This window comes from Pieris brassicae, chromosome 2 (assembly GCF_905147105.1).
Source record: "Pieris brassicae chromosome 2, ilPieBrab1.1, whole genome shotgun sequence".
NCBI classification, from domain to species: Eukaryota; Metazoa; Arthropoda; class Insecta; order Lepidoptera; family Pieridae; genus Pieris; species Pieris brassicae.
Window position 1 is genome coordinate 18,233,196 of NC_059666.1, and position 26,402 is coordinate 18,259,597.

A 26,402-nucleotide genomic window follows, 5' to 3' on the forward strand; every position below is an offset into this window, starting at 1 on the left:
ATTCTAATCTAACGTTTCAGGAGAGAGTCAAGACCCTCAGTCATGTTCAGAAATCATATTTCTAGAAACATTGCAGTCGACCCGTCTTCGTAATCATATCAACGATATGTTGCAACTTAGCAACACTAATTGCTATGCGGACGACATGACTGGGGATACTCTTTACAGTGGCCGGGCTGGTATTTCTTGGGCAGTTGTCGATGAGTACCGGAACAAACTTGTGTCTGAAGTCGGAGTCACATGGAGTACTGTTCTCACCACTGGGAAGCTCAGCGGGAGAGGGACCAATTCCTTTCCGAGCGGCTTGATCCCTGGGGTGACTCTGCATCTTCTACCGCATTTACTATGAAGAGTGCTTAGAGGATTTGTTCGGATTAATACTCAACGAACCACAACTGAGCGTTTTTAAGGGTAGCTTTTGCCGGGCACCACCACTATGTGGAACCAGCTGCCCACTAAAGTATTTCCGAACCAATCCGACTTAGGGTCCTTGAAGAAAAGAGTGGGCAACGCACTCGCTCTCTTTGTGTCCCTCTGGCATTGTGTGTTCATGGATCGCGATATCACTTAACATCCGATGAGTCCCGTACCCGTTTGCCCTCTGCTCTATAATGAAAAAGTAAATGTGCTCGTCACGGAACTTCGAACAGAAGTGATAACTAAAGATACTTAGATCATCTTTTTTGAACTATTTATTTCTGTAATGTTCCGAGGATCATCTGCTTCATCACTTTTAAAAACGCTGATAGTTTGAGGATTGAGGTTTTATATGCTCACTGTCAACAGTAGCAAAATAAAACTGAGTAGAGAGGGAAAGCTTCGATTTGAAATACGGCCTTCGCTGCGGGTTAGGAGGAGCTTACCGACCGCTTGAGAGAAAGGAAAACTAGACAGACTGGCGCCATAACGCGTTACGTAACCAAGCGGTTTACCCTCCCATAAAAAGTTATCACTTCAAAACAGCACATAAATATTATGCTGACCTGTATATATGAAAGAAAGCCAATTTTACCATATAAATAAACTTGCCCCAAATATAATTTTTTGGTCATACACTCATCCGAGGTACAGTGTAATAGGTAATGAATGTCCCAAAAGTTTTCTTAGCCAAACAGAAGGCTTGTGGGCAGCTCAAACTCATAGATCATTCTTCCTACAGCCCCAATTTAGGCCAGTTTGGCTTTTTTAATTTCTATAAAAAAATCACCATTAGGACAAGAACGGAATCGTGGGGAACTGCTACAAGTACATAGAATAGTAAATTTTGGTGTTATAATGAAAAAGTCATTAGTATCCGACTTAAAAGGGTGTCTAAAGAAATAAATTATATATATATATATTACAATAAGAGATAATAGAAATTACAATAAGCTTTAATCTAAGAATTTTTAATTAATTTAAATTGTAAGAGCCTGCCTTTTAAAACATGTCAATCATAATTCATATTATGTTAATTTTTCCTATAACTTCTAAGGATAGGATAAATAATATCTAATGATTCGTTGATTTCAGACCGACACTTGCCACCTGAAACAATAAATGCTTTTAAATCCTTGTTATTTAGTCCTACTTGTATTTGCATTCATCATCAGCCTAAGGTTAAGCACCAGGTGGTAACCACGAAATATACTACTATTGACAACAATATAACTATATTTTTTTAAGACTTACCTGTAATAACCATTTTTCCATTAACAAATATTAGCAAAACAACCCTTGGCCGCACCATTCTATATACCAGGCCAGGAAATAGTTCTGGTTCATAAGATGCAAACTGGCCATGTGCTTGTTGAAGTGCTTCTAATCTAATGGGAAATCGTAAATCTGCAGTTGCAATGAAATTTTGAACTTTGTAGTTTAAAAACTTTACCTAAAATAAATATATATTAACACCTTTTTGTAAGTTTATATAATAAAAGTGTTTTAATAAATGACACAAACAGCAACACCAGAAGAAAAATAATGTACACACCGGAAATCCTAATTTCTGCACAATCCTAGCAAATTTTCTTGTTGATATGTAAGCATCATGTTCATTTTTTGCTCCTGTGCATACAATTTTTCCAGATCTGTCAAATAAGATACACTTTTAATGATAAACTATACACTCATAAACTGCTGACAGACTTGCTGTAGAGATAAATAATAAAGTTACATTTATATCATACCTGAAAACCAAAGCTGTTGCCCGGGGCTCTAAAATTTTCATAACCACTCCATGAAATCTTGCTGGATTGTATTCAGAATACCTAGTCCGACAATAAATGTCTAACAAGTTAAGTTCACATCCTAAACTAACAGTTGCTACACAATTTCTGAAATAAAACATTATCACCAAATTTAATCCTTAGTTCAAAGTTTTATTACACCTTTTAAACAAAGTTTACATTGTTAAACTTTAAAGTGTCAAATGCCAGAAAACTGCCAGAAGAATCCATCCAAGGACTTTAATATGCAAATATATAGTGCACCAAGCTATAACTGGTTTAAATACTTAAGTATTAAAAATATTTTTAATAAATATAACAATGTTATTGTAATGAGTATTAAAATAATATAACACTTAAAATTATCTATGTGAAAAAAACAGTGATTCTATTTTACATAGTTCTACTGGAGATAACTTACTGCAATTTAATACTGCTTTTAACTTGACTGGCAGCACTAGCCAATGGGGTAATTGGTACCATTGAGGAATGTGGATTGAGAATTTGTGGTGTAAATGATCGATTTGTAGGAGTCAGACATACTTCACCCACAATTCTTGTTTGTGATAAAACTTGGGTTTCCCTAGGATTATTTTGACTTGGTGTTGACATTGTAATAGAAGTTACGCTTTTTGTTGCATCCAATTCATCATCCTTACATTTTCCGGGTATTTCATCAAACATGTCCTTAAAAAATGTTATAAACATCTTTAAAATTAGTGTTATATTGAATAAAGTATATAATAAAAGAATGAGGTAAAAAGTAGTAAATCATGTTTGCTCACGTAGTAAAATCAACATGTTAAAATTATACTTACATTACAGAAGCGTTCTGTAGATTCCATTATTTTTTTGAAGATTTCCTTATCAATCTCAGATACGTAAAAGGACTTTCGTAAAGAATATGACCATGGGTTGTAGGTTTTCTTTCTTTAAATACAAATATTTATATGTTACTCCAAGTTTTTTTTTTTAATAATTTTATGGCCTGGTAACGAGACCTTTAAGCCAAGTCTTATTTACGGTCAGTAATTCACATGTTATTCTATCGTTCCACTTGTTTTCTTAAATCTTCCCCACGGTATTTTTAATGTATTTATATAATGCACTATAACACTTTTTGTTTTTGAGCAAATCACACAACTGGCGGCGGGAGGGATCACTAATTTCCATTATTTCACTTGCCAATATTAGTCTATTAAAAATGAATATTTGGTTTTGGCATTTAAAAAAGATATCTGCGATCTCGTTATTATAACAGAAAGAGCAAATATTGTTAGCTATAATATTAAGTTTAGCGAGATGCGCGGGTGCAGTGTTATGACTCCTAGTTTTACAATTATACAACAATAATACATCAGTACACTATTAATATTCAAATTTGTTTTTATATTCTGGATAACTTATTAATTAATGAATGACCATAGATACAAGTCTTTTGAATTAATAGAGTACAAATTGACCTATTATAAATTTATAATAATACAAATCATTAGGTACAACGTATAACTGGATAGTGGAGATCCCATAATCCTTATAATCTTTTACCGGTAAGTTTTTATATATATATATATATATATATATATATATATATATATATATATATAAGTTTCATATGAATTTTGGTCTGCACATCTACTGTAAAATAGATTCCTCATATCCCACATCTCGTATAAATATAGACATAACAGAAAAAAAGAAATATGAAATCACTGTAGCGTTAAACGCCCCTGGGGAGGCGGAATAGAAAGAAACTGAGACAAAGATGATTGTTTTCGTCATTCATTTTGAAATTTCGATGTTTCATTACTTCCACGCACTATTTTTTTTATTTATTTACACACAATATTTACATGTGAATTACAAATTCGACAGCCCGGACTCCAATAATTATCGCATTACTTTATTAATTAATTTACAAAACTTACATTCGTGATCAATGCTAGATCTGAATAGAATGACAAACATATTTTATTAAATTGAAATTACTAAAACGTGGTAAATGCTGGACCAGCAAAAAGAATTCCTCGAAGCCGGCACATTGCACGTGCGACGTCAACGCAACGTCAGCGACGTTCTTTAGGGTACCGTATGTAATTTCTCCACCCTCAGAACCGCAACTATTTGAGCACCTGGATGTTGCTGGTACTCCAGGTTTTTCAGAACAATCAGAAACAGCATATATAGGTATGTATGGGTATGGGTTCTATCGCAGGTATCGTTGAAGCATATAGACAAGGAAAATTATAACTATACCAGTTACAAGTGCATAGAGGGACAACGTTGTATGGTATAGTAAAGAGTCAAAGTGGGCAAGACGTATGGGGTCCTGTAGCATAATTCTGCTTTCCAGGTGATGTGAGTTATCGAGATTTAAAGTGGAATCTCATTATTTTGAACTTCAGTGAAATTACTTCGTATCTTGGTGATCTTCAGCGGCTGTCCCTTGACTTCATCTTCACTATTGGTTATCTTAAGAGTAGTTTAAATACAGAGCTTATTAATAATACCACAATAAGAGCCCATTTAATAGATAACATTTGACACCTCATCAAAATTCAATAATGTAACTTGTAGCGGCTACATAATAATAATATTTTTTTTTCTAAGTTAGAAATGTAAGCTTAAGTTTTTCTATACCGATTTAATATTTATAGTAATAACGACAATAGAAGGTAGGAAGGTAATTTTACGATTTGCTCACACGAATAAACATTCTGAACATAATAAACTATTTCTGCTCCAAAATTGAGTTATTACAAGTTGCGTCATCGCACTCACGTGAGACTCTAAAACTGACAGATGTCAAATATAATCTATTAAATTCACCTTTATTGTAATCTGTCAAGAACTAAAATAAAGGTTTATTTGGATATTGAAATTAATTATAATCCGATATTATCATTGTGATCTTACATTTGAATTAATAAATTTGTATAAAACTTAAGATGGCACCAAAAGCTGGTGGTGACTCCGCTAATGTAAATAATCCATCGGTGTACAAGGATAAAAGCAAACCCAATGATATACGCCTAAGTAATATAAATGCCGCTAAAGGTAAATAAACCCTATTTTTTTAATAAATTCTGTGTATATTTATATGATTATCCTTTTAATCGATTTAACCAATTATAAAATACTTTTACTCGATTTTGAAGACAGTGTAGAAATATTTTAACCCAATTAATATAGGTGATCAGTCAAGAACACCTGGTGTTCAATTTATTTCTTCTAAGTTAAATACAGGTCTTTTTAAGGTTTTGAGTTCAATATTAACGATTCAAAGGCTGAATAAATTATATAAAATCATTTTTTTCTTATATAAATTTTTTTTTGGGATCACGCTTAGTAGGAAATTTAAACTACTTCAAAATATAGAAAACAGTAGTATGTAATAAATGGTTAAAAGTTAGCTATGGTTTAAAAGTTAACCACTGAAATCACAGTTTCAATTATCGATAAAATTTACAATGAACAATAAGAACATATAATTTTACAGCTGTATCTGACGCCATAAGAACTAGCTTAGGACCCCGAGGAATGGATAAAATGGTATGTACAAAACTTATAATTTAAGCCCTTATGTTATGCTTGTTTGAAGAGCAAAAGTTAATTACGTTACATAGGTAAATACCATAACAAAAAATTTACAAAAAAACATAAAGCTTTGATTTCTGTATGTTAAAAATATATTGAATTTGTAGCTTAGTATATGTGGTTTGAAGCCAAATAGCACTTTTATTACTGACAGAAAACTCATTGCCATCACAAGTACATTTCATAGAAAATTAAAGTGTAAATTAAGGTTGTCTTAGTATAACCTTTATAATGCTTACCAAAATTTGTTCTAAAATAATTAATTATTTGTTAAGATATAAGCATCTCATAAATTTTTACCAATATATATATACTCTACTCATTCAAATTAAACTTTGAACATGGGTAATTGCTTTTGATGATGATGCATTTGGCTTGTTTTTTCATTCTAAGATATCTCACGTTAAACATAGAAAAAAGTATAACACTTGCATGCAAGGCAAGTCCTAAATGAATGTGGTTTAAACAGTGGAGCTTTACTATGTAATATTTGTGTTTTATTTTTTAATGTCTATAAAAAACAATAAAAATTGTTTTAGATTCAAGCTGCCAATGGTGAAGTAACTATAACTAATGATGGGGCCACTATTTTAAAACAAATAAATGTTATCCACCCAGCTGCCAAAATGGTAAGTGTTTAATAAGTATGCTTTAAGGTTGACAAGCCTTTTATGAACAAATGTTTGTTTTGACTGGCATGTGTGACCAAACTCACATCAAAACCCTTCTCAGAGAGCCTGGTGCAGAAATACCACTTAACTAGGTCAAATGGCTACAGGTTTATGCTGTATATGTTTCAATTATCATTAAAAATGCACATGTCATTATGTTTACTTGATTCAGCCTGTAGCAATTAGACAATATGGGAAGAAAAAAATCTGAAGTTTTCTACATTTATAATATTATTTTACTGAATAGCATTTTATATTGATAAATAATACTTCATATTAAAATAAAAGACCTATAATTATACCTTTTAGTTAGTGGAGTTATCTCGTGCACAAGATATTGAAGCAGGTGATGGTACCACATCTGTAGTTGTTATTGCTGGTGCGCTCCTCGATGCTGCAGAAAAACTGTTGCAGAAAGGAATCCATCCAACAGTTATATCTGATGGGTTTCAGAAGGCTTTACAAATGGCTCTACAGGTATTACTTTGCATTTTGTATCCAACCAAAATTTTATTTGCTATCCCATGTTTTGTATTATTTTTGAATTTACAAACTATTACTTAACTAATGGGGAAAGTGTTACAGTTTTTTAAATATCTCTTTCAGGTCGTTGAAAACATGTCTACACCAGTAGATTTGTCTAATGAAGATGCTCTTTTAAAAGCTGCAGCTACATCATTAAACTCAAAAGTTGTATCGCAGCACTCAACTATTCTAGCTCCTATTGCAGTACAAGCAATTTGTGCAGGTAAATTATTTTAAAATTCGAAACTGTTTGTACTTTTAGTGAAACTAATACTTTGTTAGAGTAAATTAAGTTGGTGGGTTTGAAAAGTATGTTTTTAATACTTTACTTGTAAAGAAATCCTTGTTATTTTAAAACACCTTTTTTAAACTTTTCTAACTTCTAAGAAGTGTTTATCAAATCCATATCATAGGTGGAAATTCTATTGAAAATTTGTAAAATAAATGCATCTACATTTAAGCATTATTTAAATTAACCAGTCATGGAGCCAATTCCCGGTGGAGTGGGTGCTCGAGTAGATTTACGTGACGTTAAGGTTATCGAACGTATCGGAGGGACTGTTGAAGATACTAAGCTGGTGCAAGGATTAGTTATCGCCCACCGAGCAGCTAATGTTAATGGACCTCATCGCATAGAAAAGGCTAAAGTTGGTCTCATACAGTTCTGCATCTCTCCACCCAAAACAGATGTTAGTATTTTTCTACTATTTTAAACTTTATTTTATAAGCTTCACTTATCTTAATATCAAATTGTTCATCATGTTAGCCTGTATAAAAAAAATGTGTTTTTAAATGCATAAACTATTACAGATATTCAATAATCTTCTGATCAAATAATTACATATATTGTGCTGTCTTGACTAATTTTTTTCCCTTGTTTAATAGTTTCATTAAATTGCAAGCACAGGTTCTTCCCACCTGTTTATTGTGTTGGTTTGATTCTTATGGCAGTAGTTTTCTCTGCCTCATCCTCATCAATAATATATTTTTTTGCACCATTACCCACTTTAACTTCAGGTTTTCGTTTGCTGATTGGCTACATCTAATAATTTTATATAAGAAGCCCTGGGCATGTCTTAAATGATGTCTTCGCATCACAACTGTTATAATTATAATTTATAGTATGAATGGTAATATCTAAATTACAGATGGATCACAATGTGATAGTGTCAGATTATGCGGCCATGGACCGAGTATTGAAAGAAGAGCGTCAGTACATATTGAACATTGTAAAGCAAATAAAAAAAGCCGGATGCAATGTTCTGCTGGTGCAGAAATCAATCTTGAGGTACTGCTATTTAAATTTTTGTTCACTCAAAAACTCGGTACAAATTGTTGTACCTATTAAGTGTTGTTTACTAAATTATATTTTAATGTTTTACCAACCAGCCTAAGCAAAGAATATATATTAGGTTGTTACATATGATATCGGCGTTTTGTCGTACTGGCCACTGATCTCAATTATCTCCTCATTGGTTAGAAATTCAAAATTCTTTGCAGCTTAATTGTGCATTTGTTGTTCGAAAACCATGTTTTATTTCATTTTGCTGTTTTAATTTTCGTTTTGCGTCAATATCGCGTTATTTACGAGTACGGATCCACCGTGGCATCAGCGCTGCAGAAAGGCTCGAAGGATTGTATGGCGGTGGTGTCGCAAAAGAAAACACGGTGCGTTTTTGGTTCCAACGTTTTCGTTCTCGAAATTTCTACATACAGAAGAAGCCCCGTGGACGGTCGTAGACCATAGTTGATAACGACGAATTGAAGGCGATTTTAAAAGCGGAGCCATTGCAAACTCCGAGTATTCTGCAGGCTGCGGTGTTAGTCATAAAACTGTATTAATGCAATTAAGAAAATTGGGATGGTGAAAAGCTTGAAAAGTGGGTACCTCACGAATTGAGTGTATAAAATCAAATAACGCGCGTCGCTGTTTTTACATTACTCAACCGGCACAATAATGAAGGAATTTTTAATTGAATTATTACCTTATTACCTGTGATGAAAAGTGGATCCTGTACGATAATCGGAAGCGCTCATCGCAATGGCTGAACCCAGCCGAACCAGCCAAATCGTGCCGCAAGCGATAATTGACTCCGTAAAAGTTACTTGTAAGCGTTTGGTCGTTTGCTGTAACTTTCTTAAATCTGGCCTGACGGTTACGGCAGATGTCTATTGTCAGCAATTGCAAACCATGATGGAAGAGCTAGCTGTTTAACAAACAAGGCTGGTCAATCGCTATTGGCTACTGCTGCTGCACGACAACGCTAGACCACACACTGCACAACAGACTGCTACCAAATTAGAGGAGCTTCAATTGGAATGCCTAAGATATGAATGAACTACCTATAAGATGGCTGCATTGCTTAACAATTGTACATACATACTTTGAAACTACATAATTTGAAAAAATCTAATTTTTGTTCCTCCCATACAAAACGCCAATTTCATATGTAAGAACCTAATACATATTTAAAATTGTTTCAACTTTTCCATTTCAATACTGCTTACTATTTCTTGGATCTATATATGATATTTAATTTCTAAACAATTGAAAATGTGTAGGATTGTTTGTTTATATTGTTATTGAAGACTAGTTTTGAAATAGCATTACTAAATAATTACAGAGATGCCCTGAGTGATTTGGCCATCCATTTCTTGGATAAAATAAAGACAATGGTCATCAAAGATATTGAACGTGAAGACATTGAGTTTGTTTGCAAAACCTTAGGATGTAGGCCAATTGCATCCCTGGACCATTTCACTCCTGAAAATCTTGTCAATGTAGATTTAGTGGAAGAAGTTAATGAGTCTGGTGGGAAATACATTAAGGTTTGTTTTACTTTTTCTCTAAGACTTATTTATAATTAACATTATTATCTTACATTCATTATGTATGTGATCACTATTAAGTATTAATATAACTGCTGTGTACATATTAAATATTCCTAAAATTCTTTGTGGCTCATTTGGATATCTCTTAGTTTTAAATATGTAAACGAAACGCTACTAACGGTCCTTGACATTATTTATGTAAGATACTACACCGCAATCGTTTTTATTTTTAAATTATTTAATAAATAGGACAATACATATCGTTGTCAACTATTTATCTTTTATTTTCAATAATAGCAATGCAACGACGCGTCGTTGCTAAAAAAGATCCTTTTGGCGTGTCGAGTATTTAATTTTTGTTATCATAGTTTGGCACTTTCCCCATAGTAATTATTAATAATTAATTATTTAGGTTTGCTTAGGTCGTTCGTTTGCTACCCATGAATGTAGTTGTTAATAATTAAACGTTGAAGTTTACTAGTTGTTTTGTCATTTTAATGCAACATACTGTTAAATAATAGATGACGGGGTGCAGCCAAGGCGGTCGTACGGTGTGCGTGGTAACCCGCGGGTCAAGCGGCGCGGTTGTGGCTGAGGCGGCGCGCTCCCTTCACGACGCCTTATGCGTCGTACGCTGCGTCGCACGACGGCCTGCCTTACTACCCGGTAAGTTGCTGTCACGGTAATTCGCTTTACTGCTAATACTACTTGCAAATCAGTCTTCTAGCCTACATATTGTTTTCAAAGAGCCAAAATATATGGAAGAGGGACACTCCACATGATTGGATCCGCGCTGGTTAGATTCCTGGTTAGATTATTAAGAAGCCATATTGTATTGTAAAATGTTCATTAAAGTTATTATTGTGTACCATGGTTAATAGTAATCTATAATATAAAAGTGAATCGCTGAGTATGTTGCTAATCGCATATTTCGAGAGCAGCTGAACCGATTTTGCTAATTTTTTTTAATATAATATTCATTGAATTACGAGGATGACTGTTACGAAGAGAAAAATTCTAAAATTCTATGTTTCTATACAAAACATTCGTAATAATTCTTACAAGTCAATTTAAACTTTAATACCATACCATAAAGTTTTAAGTGTTATTGGAAGGGTTCCGGGAAGGCAACACAATTGAGTGACGAAAGTATCGTATAAATGTTAATGTCAATATTTATACGATGGTAACATTACTAAAAAAAAAATCTGGCGTAAAGTTAAAACTATTGCCATAATATATTTAAAAAAACAAATTGTCTGTGATAAAATTCACTTGCATAAATGTGAACGCCTATTGCTATGCATCTATAATATTACTAAATCTGAAAGCCAAAGATTTCTATAAAGTGTTGTGCGTTTGTTACTTACTAAATACAGGGCGGACAAATTTAGACGGAACAACCCGAAATGCTACGAATCAAATTGATTAAAGATTTTTAAGTGTTTTATACTTTTTATTTTTTGACATATATATTGACTTATCAACTTTCTTTTTTCCTTTATTTTACTAGCTGACCCGGTACCCCGCAAAGCAGAGTCAGTATTCATTAAAAAAAATAATCGACTGTTAGGCGGTACGAAGTTCGCCGGGTCAGCTTGTTTTTATATGAAAATGACATCGTTATCCCAATGATAACAAATACGATATGTACTTTCATCCACGTTTTATAAGACCATCCTCGCGCTTCCATAATTTCATCTTCGGTACTAACCGATCTCAGGTTGGCACGACTATTTGTTACACTACAAACAGACGGCGATAAGAGGGTCACGTCAGTGTTTGTCTATGGCTCCTAAATATTTATTAAAACACTAGCTGCCCCCGCGAACTTCGTTTCTCCTTAATGTGGTTTTAGTTAGCCTTAATACCGTGACACAAAAGAATAATTTCACTCTATTATCGTCACTATAATTTGAATTTGATATACACTTCGATCTAAGTAACACGTGGTTGGCTATGCTAACACCAAAAATGTAAAAAAGTAGAAATAATTGAATTTCACGGTATTTCGTGTACTATAAAATAAATTTAATTTATACTTTAGCCTCAATAACACGTGGTTATCATGATATTGAATTGTAGTTTATATGACACGTTTGTCGGTTTACCATAGCAGTGCCATCTATTGATTACTTACTCAATCCAGTCGAAAAATATCGACATCTGTTAAAATCTTTTGGAGTTAACAGATAATTGTGACTGTCAATTAATTATAGACAAATAATTTGCAATAAAATAAAATTGCTACTTTAATTAAAGATCTAAGCTATCCTATCTCTTAAGTTGGACCAGACTGCTCACGGTGTGCTAATTTAATTTAAAATCGGTTAACTAGTTTAGGAGTCCATCGCGGACAAACATCGTGACAGGAGATTTATATATATTAAGATAAGATTATTAAAACATTGTTGATTTTGTCAAAGTAGTTGTTTTGTGTTTTTATGGAATCCCTTCAATCGTATTATCGGTAGATGAGTACTATTTTATTAGCGTTTCGTTTCGTTTAAAAAGCCGAAAATGTTTTCTCAAACCATCTGCTGTTAAAAGTTTATCTTTAATATCTTATTAAAACGTTAATAATATTTGTTAAAAAGGTGGTGGGGCCCCAGAAGCTGCAGCCGCCGCGGCGCTGTCCCATGCCGCTCTTGTCGCGCCCGGTGCCGACCACTACTGCCTGAGGGCCTATGCTGACGCCCTGGAAGTCATTCCCTCGACTCTAGCTGAAAATGCTGGTAAGATAATAGAGAAACACAAATATTTACTTATATTATGAGTTTTGCCAAAGGATACAGAAGCTACTATACTTAACTTCTGGAATCTTAGCAGAAACAATAATTATCAATTTTATACAGATTCTGATATCTGCGATTCACGTCCTTTGCTAATCTTTTGTTACTACACAAAAAAATCTAATTAGCTATTGCTACATCTACACCAAGGACTGAGTATATTGTGGGTTACAAGTTAAATTGAATACGTTTAATAATGGAATATTTTGAGAATTGGGGATTGTTAGTGATGTGATTCAAGGTTTAATCCCTTTAACCTAACTATGGAGTAATAAACATTTCATGACATTTTCAGGCTTAAATCCAATTGAAACAGTTACGGAATTACGTGCGGCACACGCCAGTGGTTCGGCTGGAGGTGCCGGCGTTAACGTACGTCGCGGCCGAGTAACGGACATGAGGCATGAACACGTATTGCAGCCGCTGCACGTCACTGCTTCTGCGTTCGCCTTGGCTACTGAGACTGTGCGCTCTATACTCAAGATAGATGATATTGTAAGTATAAAGGCCTTAGTGTTAGCTGCATAATTTTAGCTTTTTAACTTTGTAGTAAGTTAATTTTTTAAGAATAAATGTTTCCTTATTTTTACTTTTTCTAAGCTCTATCTAGACACTTAAAACTACTATACTTATTATACATAAGAAGCTAATTTTAACTCTACTAATGTTATTGTATCTTTTTTAAACTTAATTTTTGTTACAGGTCAACACAATGAACTGAGAGAGCATTATAATTTTATTCTTTATAGTATTAACATATTAATTTATGACACAAAAACACGTTAATTTAATTTAGTAATGATGAAGACCATCTACTGTTTGCTTTGTGAGATAAACACTCAAAATATAGAGAAACCTATAATTGTGTATGTGCTTTATTTGGCTTAATTTGAATAAATAACAATATTAAAATATCTTGTTTTACTCGCAAAAAAGTTATTTTACAGGATATCAAAATTTACTGCTTACTTATTAAATGTTAATCTCTTAATATTATTTAGAGAATTACTAAGGAATATGACACAAGAAACAATTTTTTTTACAATTGCTTGTCTTACCAACTATTAATGATACCCACTATGCAATCATTACCAAAACAACTTGTTGATGTGAATTATGATGATGTATTGATATTACAAAATAAATATATATTCTTAGTCTGGTCATAAATACTGTTACAATTGATAATTAACAAAATATTACATTTGGAATCTGTCGATTTTATATTAGTGTACAATGAGTTTTCTCATTTTGGCGCCAATACATTGAACAATATTTTGCGAATTTAAAATGGAGTGGGGTGATAAAGAGAACTGAATTGCTGTGATTGTATTACACAAAGTAGCCAATTGCAATTATTAAAACTTGGTATTTATTATTATATAAATAATAGTATATTTACTAAATGTTTGTGTACCGGGCTATTAATAGGTACAATGAAACGTAACGTAACGGTTCGTACGACAAAGGTGATCAACGCAGTAAGGGAAAGAATTCAAAGAAGTCCTGTCCGAAAACAAAAGATATTATATCGGCAGATGAAGATAACACTTAACCACGTCGCATATTTTAAAATATGACTTAGGACTTGTAGCCTATAGGAGACATACTAGTCATTTCGTGGGTGGGTTAATAGGGTGGTAAAACCGAAACAACTACTGAAGCGGTACGCAAAGGGTGGTCACAGAAAAAATTATGGATGTGAATTTTTTACAATTAAGCAACATTTAAACAAAAAATAGGTCCGTATTAATGCTCTAAGGAAGCTTTCCAATTCGTCGACAGAGTGGAACATGGGCACCATCTGACTTCAGTGATATAATATATTTTTATTAGCAATAGAAAAGTTTTTTTTTACTTTATTTCAGTATTTAAGGCTAGACTAGGTATATACTATTATACCGTAATAACAACATACTAAATAAGCCCATTACGCTTAGGAACTGGTGTTTCCATTGTTTTCTTAATGGATCTGATAGAGGTGTAATAATGGGACTGTTACAATTTTTTTAGTTTTAGTTCTACTGTAATATAGCCTAATAAATAGTCAAAATCTAACAAAGTACAAGTGATTTTTACCTAATTTAAGGCTTTTTACCTTTATTAGCATACACTACTGCATTACACTTGCTAAAAATACACTAGCTTTTAAACTAACATATTTTTATGATGACGCTTTCTGTCTATTGACACTGCGGCCATACCAAAGAGCATTTACATTTTGCTTTTCGAATGAATATACAAAGGGTTCCAGTTTAACGTTGATATGGGTGTATTTGATTAGCTGCTTTAATATTTGTCTTAATAGCTGATGGTGCTTTGGGCATAATAGGAGCTGCAGGTCCCATTTGTGGTGTTGGTCCTCGCGATGGTCCCATTCCTGGAGCAACGGCACCTGGAGGTACGCAGGCTGGCATGCCAGGTCGGAGACCTTTGCCTGTACCCACAGCAGTCACTAAAGCATGTGTATCAGCAATACTATGTGTAGGCTGCATACCTTTATTTAAAAAAATTATAGATTCAATTAGAATATGCAAAACATAAATACATACTTTTTAATGTTAATCAAATAAATGATCCTGTCTGAATGACTTCTAAGATTATTAAAAGGAAATGGTGAATACAAACCTGCAGATCTCATTGATTCTCCTTCCCAATCTTCACGTCCTTTTGATATAATTTCCCAAACATGACTAATAACTTTAGTGAACTGTGCTACTTGTTTCTGAAAAAAAAATTGCCATGTAATTCTTATGTTAGAATATATTAGAAAACATGTTAAATAAAATACCTGAGCTGTATCATAATTTAATGTACTGGCTTTATGAATGAGTTGCTGTAGTCTTTGTTCAGCCTGTGGTTCTGGCTTTGTACGCAAGAGATCAGGTACTAAATCATGAGTACAGGCAGGAACTCTTCCTTCAGTCAACCGAGATAATTCTTCATCTCTTTCACAGCCCAGTTGAAGAGGTAACACTACAACTGATCGCAGTGAAGGTGCTAGTTCAGCTTGCAATATTTTACTGAGGCCAGTTAACTGCAATTATAACAATATATAAAGTTGTGTTTATTTTAATAAGGCGTAGCTTAATAGTAGAGCTAATTGAATCGAATGAAAAAATGGCATTATAAATAAACACTATCACTAGTGATTACAGAAAACAACTAGTAATTAACTCCTTTTCTTCTACATAATAAATACTAGACTTATATCATTGTTTGTTTAAGGAGATGGTCAAATAATTAAGAATTAACTACTTACATGCCCAGATAAAATTGCATAGTTGTCAAGAAATGAAGGCCAATGAATGGTTTCATACTCAGTTTCTAATTTTGCAATCAAAGCTTGAATTGCTGATTTTAAATCGTTTACTCTATTTAAAATAGCATGTAATGTAGCTTCCAACTGCTTCTCTTCTCTTTGCATTGTGATGGAAAGTTGGGTTACAGCACGTTTAAATTAAAAATATTCAAATGTATTTAAATTTAAATAAAATTTCTTCATTTAAGAATTATAAAATTTATATTTGTTTAATCGCTAATAATAAAATACTGTTAGGAAATATTAATCGCATAATGCATAACAGTAACAGTACCTATTTAATAAATAATCATAAAGTATAAGTTCATAAATCAAAATCATAGATAAATTAAAAATAGAGACTATAGAGTGTGAAGCTAGCTCGATGTCACGCCCTCTTGAGTTCAGCGCCTGAACGTAATTGACCATATATTATAATAATCTTTAAGTCCGATTAAAATTGAGCATGGACCACCATCCTCCATGGGTTTTCAGAGTAGACTGACATTTCTAGTCCCTAGAATATTATACCTTGCGTCAACTTAAAGTAAAATACAGCTTTGCTAGAATGTTATTTTGGTAACCCTTATTTTGACCCTCTAACGTTACCTCCATGTACATGGCTCAAAATGTAACTTTTAGGACTTAAAATAATATTTTCAGCAATCTAAAATAATCGTGAAACGGAACGAACTTTTAACTTTATGCCAGTTTCATCAAAATAAGTTTTGTGTTAGACTTCTAAATATCGCCTTGGTAGCACTGCTAAAATATTTATTCTACAATCAGTTGTCAATTGTCTTTAATATTCTGATGCATTCAGTACTCAGTACTGTCAGTAGTGAGTAGACACAGTAACAAAGTAGAAACTTTGATGTGTTGATTGAAGATTTAATTAATTCGAGGGTCAAAATTAAATTATACAAACAATTAAAGCAATCATACAATGTGTAATGTTGAACAAATAGCAGATTGTGGTGATATATTAAGTTTGGGAAGAGCATTGTTTATTCCCGAAAAAGAAGGTAATTGTTTTATTATAATATGAATCATAATTATTATCAGGAGTAAATCGTTTGTGTTGAGTTTTGATTTTATGTTGATGTATTAAATTGGTTTACTATAATATGCTAACACGTTGAACCAATTTAATTATTACAATAACAATTTTAAAAACTTGGAAAATTTTCGTGTCTGACATAAAACAAATATGATGTCTGAATCTATTTCTAATTATTGATCTTATTTGTTCTAGATTCAGCTTGGTTATCACAGTGTAAAGTATCCCTGTCTTCTTGTGGTAATTTTTTAGCTGTTGGATATAAAAATCGTATTTGTTTTTTAATAACACAATGGATAAGTTCTATAGAGAGCAACAGTTACCTTATATCATGGAGTGGTACCCTCTCATCAGAAATCACTTCAATTTTAGCAGTGACCCTTTGTCCAACACAACAGTCTTCTCAGGTGAAGTTTCAACCACTTAATAAAAGAAAACATCCAAGACACCATCAAATACTTAGTCCTACATATCGTTTTAAAGTTTGAGGTATTTGTTATGTATTATATTATATCATCTGTTATAGAATGGTCCTGATTGGTTCTGTGTTATAATTGGATTTAATAATGGAAGCGTTGGATTCTATACAAATACTGGCCATCTCCTCTTACTGGAAAAGTTAGATGAAAAAGCTGTGCTAAAACTTTCTTGCCATACTGGTACCTATGGCACTTTGCCAGATGACATTCATGTTTTATTTCAAAATTGTGTTTATGTTATCACTGGTTCAAGTTTATTTCCAACCCTCAGAAGTGCAAAGGCTCAGCTGGCAAAAGGTTAATATTTTAAACTTGAGTTAATTTTTAGGCTTTTTTCTGTTTTAAAGGGCTTAAATATACAACATAAGGTTATGTCTATAGAAAATTCTTTCTGAAGTTGTAGTTCCTATACTAATATAATTATATTAAAATTTGGTTCTATTCATGAAGATTTTAACTAAAGTTAAGGGAAGTTATTTACTTTTACTGTGTGGAGAAAGATAAACAAATATAATATTATTTATTTAAAAAAAGGTATGGTCTTTGTATTCTCTATATTTTAAACATTCTGTATTTGTATATTTCGAATCTTAATAGTTCATGCAGGTATCCAAGATGATTACATGGTAGACAGTAAAAATATAAATATAAGAAAATTGATGTTTTCTGAACAAGAAGTCATTTCGGATGCTGCTGTAGTGGGACTGGAGCTTAAAAATACTTATGACCATTTATTAGCTGCTTCAACATATGGAGGATATGATATTTGGTGAGATAGTTTCTTATTTTGAAATATGTTTTTTTTTATGTCACATGAGGCTCAGCTAATATTAAGTGATACCGTCACACCGCCCATGGACACTCGCACTGCCAGAAGGCAAAAAAATGCGCTGCCAGCCTTTTAAGAATTGGTACGCTCTTTTTTTTAAAGGATCCTAAGTCGAATTGGTTGGAAGTACTTCAGTGGGAAGCTGGTATGATATAGTGGTGTTGTGCGGCCGAAATTGCCCACATCTCTACGCAACGCCAAGGGATTAAGCCGCTCGAAGAGGGATTGGAAGTTGAAGGAGCAGGTACTGGAGAGCCAGAGGTACCAGAGGTGCATTATAGTGTTACACGCGGTAGTTCAGGGTGTAGTACTGTCTTGCCTTGATGAACACACGAAGCTCCTAAGATACTTAGCCTTCCTTCCAAATAACCGCGAAACTTAACGTCATTCGATATGTCAACGTTCAGTTTCCCGATGCTAGCTGAGGCTTTAAGGATAGTGTCAACGAAGAAAGGAGTAGCGACAATGGGTGTATTTTTATCGGAAAACAAAAACAAACATGTCTTCATGGTGTTAAATTGGACTATATTTTGTCTACTTCAGTCCGAAACTCCACGTAGCAGAGTTTTGACTTCAGATACAAGTTTGTTCCGGTACTTATCGACACTTGCCCTACTGCCAGGCCAGTTCAAAGAGTAACCTCAGTGCTGTCGTCCGCATGCATAGCAATGAATGTTGCTAAGAAACAGGGTCGGGAATAGGACACAGCCTTGTGGGAACCCCAGCGTTTACGGGTTGAAGGTTGGAACATGCTCCGTTGATTAATACCTTGCGTTCCGATCGGCCAGAAAGCTGGAGATCCAGTTGCGTAATTTCTCGGAGAGGCCATTGGATGGAAGCTTCGAGAGTATTGCTCTATGTCAGACCCGATCGAAGGCTTTCGCTATATCTAAACTTACCGCCAGCGCCTCTCCCTAAGACCCAATTGCCTCTGCTCACCTATGTGTACGGGGGCGTTCAAGTATTACGTCACGCAATTTTTTGAGATTCTTGACCCCTCCCCAATGAAACGCGCCGAAACGTTTCTGTATCCAATAGTAAAACGTTTCGAGACCAACCCCAGTGACTCTTTATACCTAGAAGTACTGAAAAGTGGAAAATAATATTAACAATAACGCGTAATTCAATCCCCGCCCCGCATCGTAACTTTTTACAAGAGGCCCCCCCCCCCCCCCAAAATTCGTTACGTTATACTTGAACGCTCCCTAAGGTATACAAGGAGGTCACTAGCTGAGTTACCATGGCGAAAGCCGTACTGACAATCACTAATCAGCTGGTAGATACTTCAGGAGATGGCCACTAATATTTTTAATAAATGTTCCAATTTTTACCCCTGGTACGAAGTATCAGCCGGAGAGGATATCTGAGTCTCGGTAAGAAAGAACAAGGCCGGCTTCGCAGTCTCTAAGTGAAACTGGACATTTTGGATGTTAAGAGCTGTTGAGAACATTTGTGAAGTCCGCGGCGAGTGTGGAAGGCGGTGCCTTTGTTCGTATGCTCCGTTTGCCTCGAGATCAAAGCTTAAAGTAAAGAGCAGAGTTGCCCCCTCTCCCAGAATACGAAGGGCAGGCTGTGCGTCCACCACCGGGTGCTGAGCGTCCCGATGAAGGACGCCCAGAGGGGAATTCTTCACTGCGAGTGTGTGTGGTACTCCTCTGGGGTAGTTTTTTTTGGGGAGGGTGGATGGGCACTCTTACTGCACGAAACGCGAGTACCATAAAGCGAACCTATTGCATCACTTCACGCTGGTTTTCTGAAAGACAGTGGTACTGCCCCGGTCGTGCCTGCCCATTAGGCTGTAGCCCGAATGCAACAGTATGGCACTCCCAATTGGAAGGGGTTGACTAAATTGCGTCACGTCACATCCTGACGCTACAAGATGTTAGATAGTTGAAATAATAGTTAAATAATGTTATTGTAAAGTTACCAGAACTGTTTTAAATGTAACATATAATAGTAATGGACTTTCAAACCTTATTATCAGATGACATTTTCTTTGTTTTAACAGGTATCGTTCTGTACCTCCTGTTAATACATTAGTTTCTGCTGCTGGGCAGAGCCCATACCTAGGGTTTCATTATGCTATTGAAGGAGGGATCACGCCACCCTTACAAGATGTTGCAAGAGCTGTAGCTCATAAAATTAAATCAGCACTACCGTAAGTACAGTTATATACATATTTCTAACAATTTGTTTTTTTTTATTACTCTGAGTAGTTAAAATTTATAATTTTTTTTAATTAAAGAGAATTAGTAAAGTACCCTCCATTTATTATTAAATATTAATGTGTTAGATTAAATGACAAAATTAGTTATTATAATACATAAACCACACGTAAGGTAACACTTAATTATTCCATGTACCTATGGTATGGGCAGACCAAGGAACAGATCATTTCATGAAATAGTTGGCCAGTTATGAGATAAAACCATTTCTTAAAATGGCTTACAATGCCTTCTATCGTACCATCGATCCAATAATATTACCTTTCTATAAAGTCTTAATAGTTTTGTTATCTAATTTGTACAGTACATCTTTTTAGTATGGTCTACCACTGGTCTATCAAGTGCGTGAATGTTGATTTATAAACTGGCGTTTAATTAGTATATTCCTTGCCGATAGCCTGTAATATTGTTTCCTTTCCTATTTATTAAGAAAATTTCGCCAAATGCCAATTTTACTGTAGAAATAAAAAGACAAATTATATTTGACATATGAAGCATAAATGCTCATATCATTTCCCTATTGTAAATAAATAAAATAATGTTATTTCGTGATGACAATTTACATCGAACTTTAGCAATATATAGAATCTGATTCTATACATTCCCAAATTATTCTTAAACGTAGACCTTGCAACGATATGATAAATTATAATTGGCCATTTCGTGAAATATAATTTTATTAAATGATTAATTCTGCGATAAGGCCACGGCACTTATAACATAAAGAATCGATTCCTTGGATAACGACTTACCATCTAGTTTTCCTGTTGGTGTGAGACGATCGTACATTCACCTACCTGATAGGATAACACTAAAATATGTTTTATAAAAATAAATCAATAAATACTAATATATTTTTATATAAATAAATGTAAAGTATGCGACAATACATCACACATTTTAAATGCAACATCTTTACTAACTCTTTAGTGGTTGGCTTGGCGGTTCCACTGAAACTGCAGTTGCCAACAATGAGCCTCTCATCCGAGCTGAATCACTGGCAATGCGGAATGGATTATATGACCCTCAAAGATATGGCACCTCCGTAGTGGTGTCACCTGACAAAAGGCTAGCAGCAATCACAGATAATCTTGGAAGAGTTTCAATACTAGATATTAATAAAGGATATTTGATAAGGTTATTCAAAGGTTATAGAGACGCGCAATGCGCTTTTATTCAGGTAAATATTTGGTATGGGTGTTTTTACGGTGATCTCTATCCAATTTTTAGGCGTAGTCCTAATTAAAATTCTCTATAGTTTTTTATTGCACAGTTTTGTCCTTCCGTCCTAGCCTTAAGTTAGCTAGGGTTCTTCTTAAGTCATAAGAAGAAAAAGGAAAATCTAATTTCTTCCGAACACTGAGAAGTTTTAAATTACTTTTAGACGTAATAACTGTTAAAAAGGGCTTGTATATATATATATATATTTTTCATTTCAGCTGTTTGATTCAGACACTAAAAAGCCTCAACTCTCAATGGTGAAGGATATCAAAAGAACAATGTTTTTAATAATTTACAATCCAAAAAAGGGTCTCATAGACATTAGATTGATGCAAAGAGGAAGCAGAGTAGCAGTATTCACTGCAACCAAAAACGGAAAACTTTTGTATAACACATGCGGATTGGTAGGAGCCGAAAAAACGTTCGCCCATAAAAAGCTTAATCTCCCCGAATTCCAATGTGTTCTAATTGACCCCGATGGTAAGCTTAAGAAATTTAACATTCCATTTTATTATTCTCTGGAAGGGGAACATTTAGAAAGGTCCAAGGATTTACACACCTTTCGTGCACTACGAGATGTGATAAAGAAAGGTAATAATCTAGATGAAGTCACAATAAATGAATTACTAAAAAATGCATCGACCCTAAAGACCTTTGAATGTAAAAAACTCTGGATTGATATTTTAATTAAAAATCATGAAACATGTAGGGAGTTATTGCCGCACTGCTTGGATTTTTTTTGGGATAGTTTTGGTGATAAACAAAGTGCTTTAGACGAGAAAATTAAAAAATATTTAAGTAATATAATACTAGTTACCTTATTTTACCACCATATCCACGGCTATAACACTGATGAAATACAAAATGTTGCAATAAAAATATATCAATCGTGCAATATTGATATAACTAGTTATAATCATGAAGCTGATTTTACCATAAGAAAAGAAAATATGCATGGTTTTCATCTTTTAGAAGACGACAATTGTGTTCTAGAACGCTTGCTTATATTGGCACAGGAAAAAGAGTATAAAGATCATCAACATGCTAAAGTTACTTTTTCTGAGACACAATTGAATTATTATAAAGAATTTATTTCAAACTTTTATTTTGATGAAAAAAGTAACACTATATCTTTAAAGTGCGATATAAGTGAGGAGAAACTTAGTCTTCTGGCTTCAGATTTTTCAAAATCGATATTTAAACTGAAGAATCTTGAAAATTTAACCAAATTTATCAAATATAGTGCTATTGATCCAAAGGATGTTGTCAAACTTGTAATAACACATTTGATGTATATGCCTTTGAAAGACTTTAATATAGAATTCATTGAGAAATTTATTCAAATTTTATTCTATACCTGTTGTGCTACCGTAGAGGCTACAGATATAGTTTACAATGAGATATCGGAGTGGTGGGAAAGCATTCGAACCATGTTGATAAATATGACGTGTCCTTTGCGCAGTATGATTATAGCAATGGCTTGTAAAGCGGTGGTCAAAATATTTGAAGCAGAGAATGATAAGGATGATGCTTGGGAGTCTGTTACTGCTGAAAATGCTAAGTGGGGTATCTTGATTGGTAAATTAGAAGATATATCTATTCTTAGTATTGTTTTAATTTTTAAAGATTCGTACATAGGAAATGCAATGACGAAACTGCAGCTTGGTGATATCAATGTCAATTTCAAATCAATCTATACTAGAGGAAAGGGATCAGTTACCGAACTCATTGCAAAATGGCTATGTAGTATGGGAGTACCGCCAGAGGCAGTAGTCGTTAATGAATTAATAGAAACATATAGTGCTGCAAGTTCCGAAGATGTGATTGAAGACCAAGCATCTTATATTTTTATGGTAAATAACAGACAGTGTGTAGATGGGAATCCTAAAATATTTAAATGGCTTTCGCTGTTACGACGACAATTCCCGTTAAGTACGAAGTCTGATTATATTATTGCAAACATGTGTTGGGAATACGCTGTTGAGTGGCAAAAAGACATGAAAAAATACGATGAATTGGCTGCTGTAATACATTGTTTAAGTCACGTAACTAATTCCCATCTTCGTCTAGGACTTTTCTCAATCACATGGTGCACTTACATAAAACAAGTTTTCGATTTGAGTTGCCGTTTAGTGAACAAAGTCGGCAAGTTACCCAAGGACCAACTGTGTTTGCAGGACTTGAACTTCGACAGCGAAACCTTAAAAAGAATTTTGGGAATTATCACAAGATTTTTGAACGACTTTTATCAGTGTTCTGAAGCGTTATCCGATCGGGAAAAGGATACAATTCAGTTTGAGAAAATATGGGATGAGAGTCTACCCTGTCTGGTTGAGGTGGCACAGGATACAACTAACATTAACTCTGATATATTGGAATTAATTTATCAGATGTCTTGTACGATTTACTATCAATGTTATTTTAATGTGAAAATTTCAAAGCCTTTAGATACCTTATTTGATATCGATTATCAGATTGTAATCGAGGCTCTTGCTGGACATACGCAAAGAGAATTTAATTTAAAAGTATCAGAAAAGTTGTTGAACCCAAGGATGAAATACTTGACAAAACTCATTCGTGTAGCAATTGAGACGATTAGCTGCGTGGACAATAGCGAACAAAGCAAAGTTTATAATGATGGTGATTGTTTGAAGTGGATAGAAAATATTACAAATCTCGCCGATTTATGGGATATAAATAGTGACTTTGTGCAACGTCAATACGTAAGTAACTTAAAGTAATAACACTTACTATAGATAGAAAAGAAAATCGACAGTTATATAAAATAAGAATTTCGTATAAAAGAACGTTAAGGAAAGATTGGAGGGGACAAGGAATCCACACCTTGGCTCTTCGATTTCTCACTTTTTATAAACTTTGGATGAAGTAAAGTAAAATGTTAATGTCATTTCATCTTTAATACAAAGAGATGCACTTTGCGTGGTATTCAGTGCATAATGTCATCGAATGTTTGTCGGCGTATTAGAAAATGGTGCCGAAATAACAGATAGCTTTTTAAGGTGTACCATGATACTTTTGCTCTCCACCCGGCTCGGCATTGCCGGTGTCCATAGGCGACGGTTGGCACTTAATTCTATGTTGACCTTTCAGTTGGTCTTTTTTCCTATAAAAAGTATGATGTATGATTATTACTCGTAGAAATTTTAATATCCAACCTTTGACATGGTCACGTAAAATGTAGGATCAATTGAATACATTTTTTTTAAATTTTAATTATTTCAGGTAATTGGTTTGTACCACATGGGCTATGATAGCTTAGCTGAAAATATGTTGGTTTTAATCAATGAACCGAAGTCGCTGTTACCTCCGCTTCTTGCTATCACCATACAAAGACTAAAAAAAAGCTTAGAGAATTCGAAAAATCAGCCAGAATGGATAGTGTCAATTCCACCACAAGTTTATAAAAGGATTCAAAACACGGTTTGTATTTTCGACATTTTAAACATTTGATGCGGCTCAAATATATTGAATTAGCACGAATTAATACTCTAAAATTAAAGGAGCCCGTATCTAATAATCTAATGTTTTAGTAGCAGGGACTGAAGAGAATACTTGCTATTTATAGAAATCAGTGTTGTTCATCAAACATCGTTATTTAACAAAATCACAGTCCTATGGAATATAGGAAAAATCCGTCGGATATTTTTAACACAAAAATATGTCTGCCAATTTGGGTAGTCGATTTAATAATTATATTTCTATATTTCAGCTACCCGATTCTTCGATTCCGCCGTGTCCATCTCTGTCATCAACTGTTTTGCTCCTTCAAAAGTTATTAATACAAATTGATAAAAAGGCTCCAGAAACACTCGATCAGAGTGATTTTAAAACGGCGAAGCTCTTAATTGAAAGTTGTGAAGTTTTGTTAAGAAGAAATCTTTAAAATATATATATATATACTTAATTAATTTGTATTTAATTAAACTATATGAATTATATTAAGTAGCCTTAGCCTAGTACAAATATTTTAAAAGTTTTGTTAATAATTCGGTTGATAACATATTTTTTTACTTTATTTAGTTTCAATACGTTATAACGATGATCTCAGCAGCAGAAACTTGACATCTCGGCCATTTGGTACATCTTGAAGTTTTATACGAACATACTTTGTTCGTGCTTAAGTTGTAAATCTATCTACAAAGGCAATAGCGGAGACTGGGGTTGGTTGACCAAGTATCAGCTTAAGGGCTTCTATTTTCAATTCTTAGTATAACAAGAATATATTAAATTAAAAATAGCTTCAGTTTATAGATTAACTATTGAGCTTTGGAAAGAGGCGGCAAAAAATACGATATTCATTATGATGTAAAGTATAGGCCAGTTCATGTGTTAAAGGAAAAACTGGTCAACCTACCCCATGCTTGGGCTTGATTGAAGTTATAATGGCAAAATCTACGACGAAATAGTATTTTTTTTTATTAACCATAAGGTATTCTTCCGTCACATCTATTAAACACAATAAAATTCAAATTATAAGATTAAACAATCAGTTTATACATTAGGCGATTGAAGTATCTAAAAATAAACAAAGTAATACATTTTTTTATATTTATATATATTGGGTCCTTACATATGAAATTGGCGTTATGTCGTACTGGCCACTTTGACCTCAAATACCTCCTCTTTGGTTAGGAATTTCAAA

General features: G+C 33.7%; 4 protein-coding genes across 5 annotated transcripts; 2 read left to right on the forward strand and 2 right to left on the reverse strand.

Moving 5' to 3' along the window:
• Positions 1-1,357: 1,357 nt before the first annotated feature.
• On the reverse strand, positions 1,358-3,568 carry LOC123718794 (TBP-related factor). The gene is made up of 6 exons (XM_045675622.1): positions 3,026-3,568; positions 2,629-2,894; positions 2,169-2,315; positions 1,973-2,069; positions 1,672-1,870; positions 1,358-1,527 (listed from the first exon to the last, which is right to left on the reverse strand). Exons 1-6 carry the CDS (start codon positions 3,050-3,052, stop codon positions 1,451-1,453), a joined length of 813 nt encoding a protein of 270 aa, XP_045531578.1. The 5' UTR covers positions 3,053-3,568; the 3' UTR covers positions 1,358-1,450.
• A 1,461-nt stretch (positions 3,569-5,029) lies between these two features.
• Positions 5,030-13,536, forward strand: LOC123719903 (T-complex protein 1 subunit delta). Its single transcript, XM_045676231.1, has 12 exons — positions 5,030-5,264; positions 5,707-5,759; positions 6,344-6,433; positions 6,785-6,952; positions 7,082-7,223; positions 7,481-7,689; positions 8,149-8,288; positions 9,625-9,829; positions 10,354-10,498; positions 12,430-12,567; positions 12,920-13,119; positions 13,328-13,536. Exons 1-12 carry the CDS (start codon positions 5,156-5,158, stop codon positions 13,343-13,345), a joined length of 1,617 nt encoding a protein of 538 aa, XP_045532187.1. The 5' UTR covers positions 5,030-5,155; the 3' UTR covers positions 13,346-13,536.
• A 1,151-nt stretch (positions 13,537-14,687) lies between these two features.
• Positions 14,688-16,210, reverse strand: LOC123719919 (mediator of RNA polymerase II transcription subunit 8). Its single transcript, XM_045676232.1, has 4 exons — positions 15,887-16,210; positions 15,416-15,661; positions 15,253-15,349; positions 14,688-15,121 (listed from the first exon to the last, which is right to left on the reverse strand). Exons 1-4 carry the CDS (start codon positions 16,049-16,051, stop codon positions 14,880-14,882), a joined length of 750 nt encoding a protein of 249 aa, XP_045532188.1. The 5' UTR covers positions 16,052-16,210; the 3' UTR covers positions 14,688-14,879.
• Positions 16,211-16,724: 514 nt separating this feature from the next.
• On the forward strand, positions 16,725-25,664 carry LOC123719937 (rab3 GTPase-activating protein regulatory subunit). 2 transcript variants are annotated; one of them, XM_045676265.1, is made up of 9 exons: positions 16,725-16,950; positions 17,181-17,392; positions 17,512-17,761; positions 18,071-18,233; positions 20,302-20,451; positions 21,449-21,698; positions 21,958-24,462; positions 24,983-25,180; positions 25,470-25,664. In XM_045676265.1, the coding sequence occupies exons 1-9, from the start codon at positions 16,872-16,874 to the stop codon at positions 25,641-25,643; spliced, it is 3,981 nt and encodes a 1,326-aa protein (XP_045532221.1). In that variant the 5' UTR covers positions 16,725-16,871; the 3' UTR covers positions 25,644-25,664. The 2 variants fall into 2 exon arrangements, with proteins under 2 accessions (XP_045532221.1, XP_045532220.1); XM_045676264.1 differs by having other exon boundaries at positions 16,726-16,950; positions 18,062-18,233.
• The last annotated feature ends 738 nt before the right edge of the window (positions 25,665-26,402 follow it).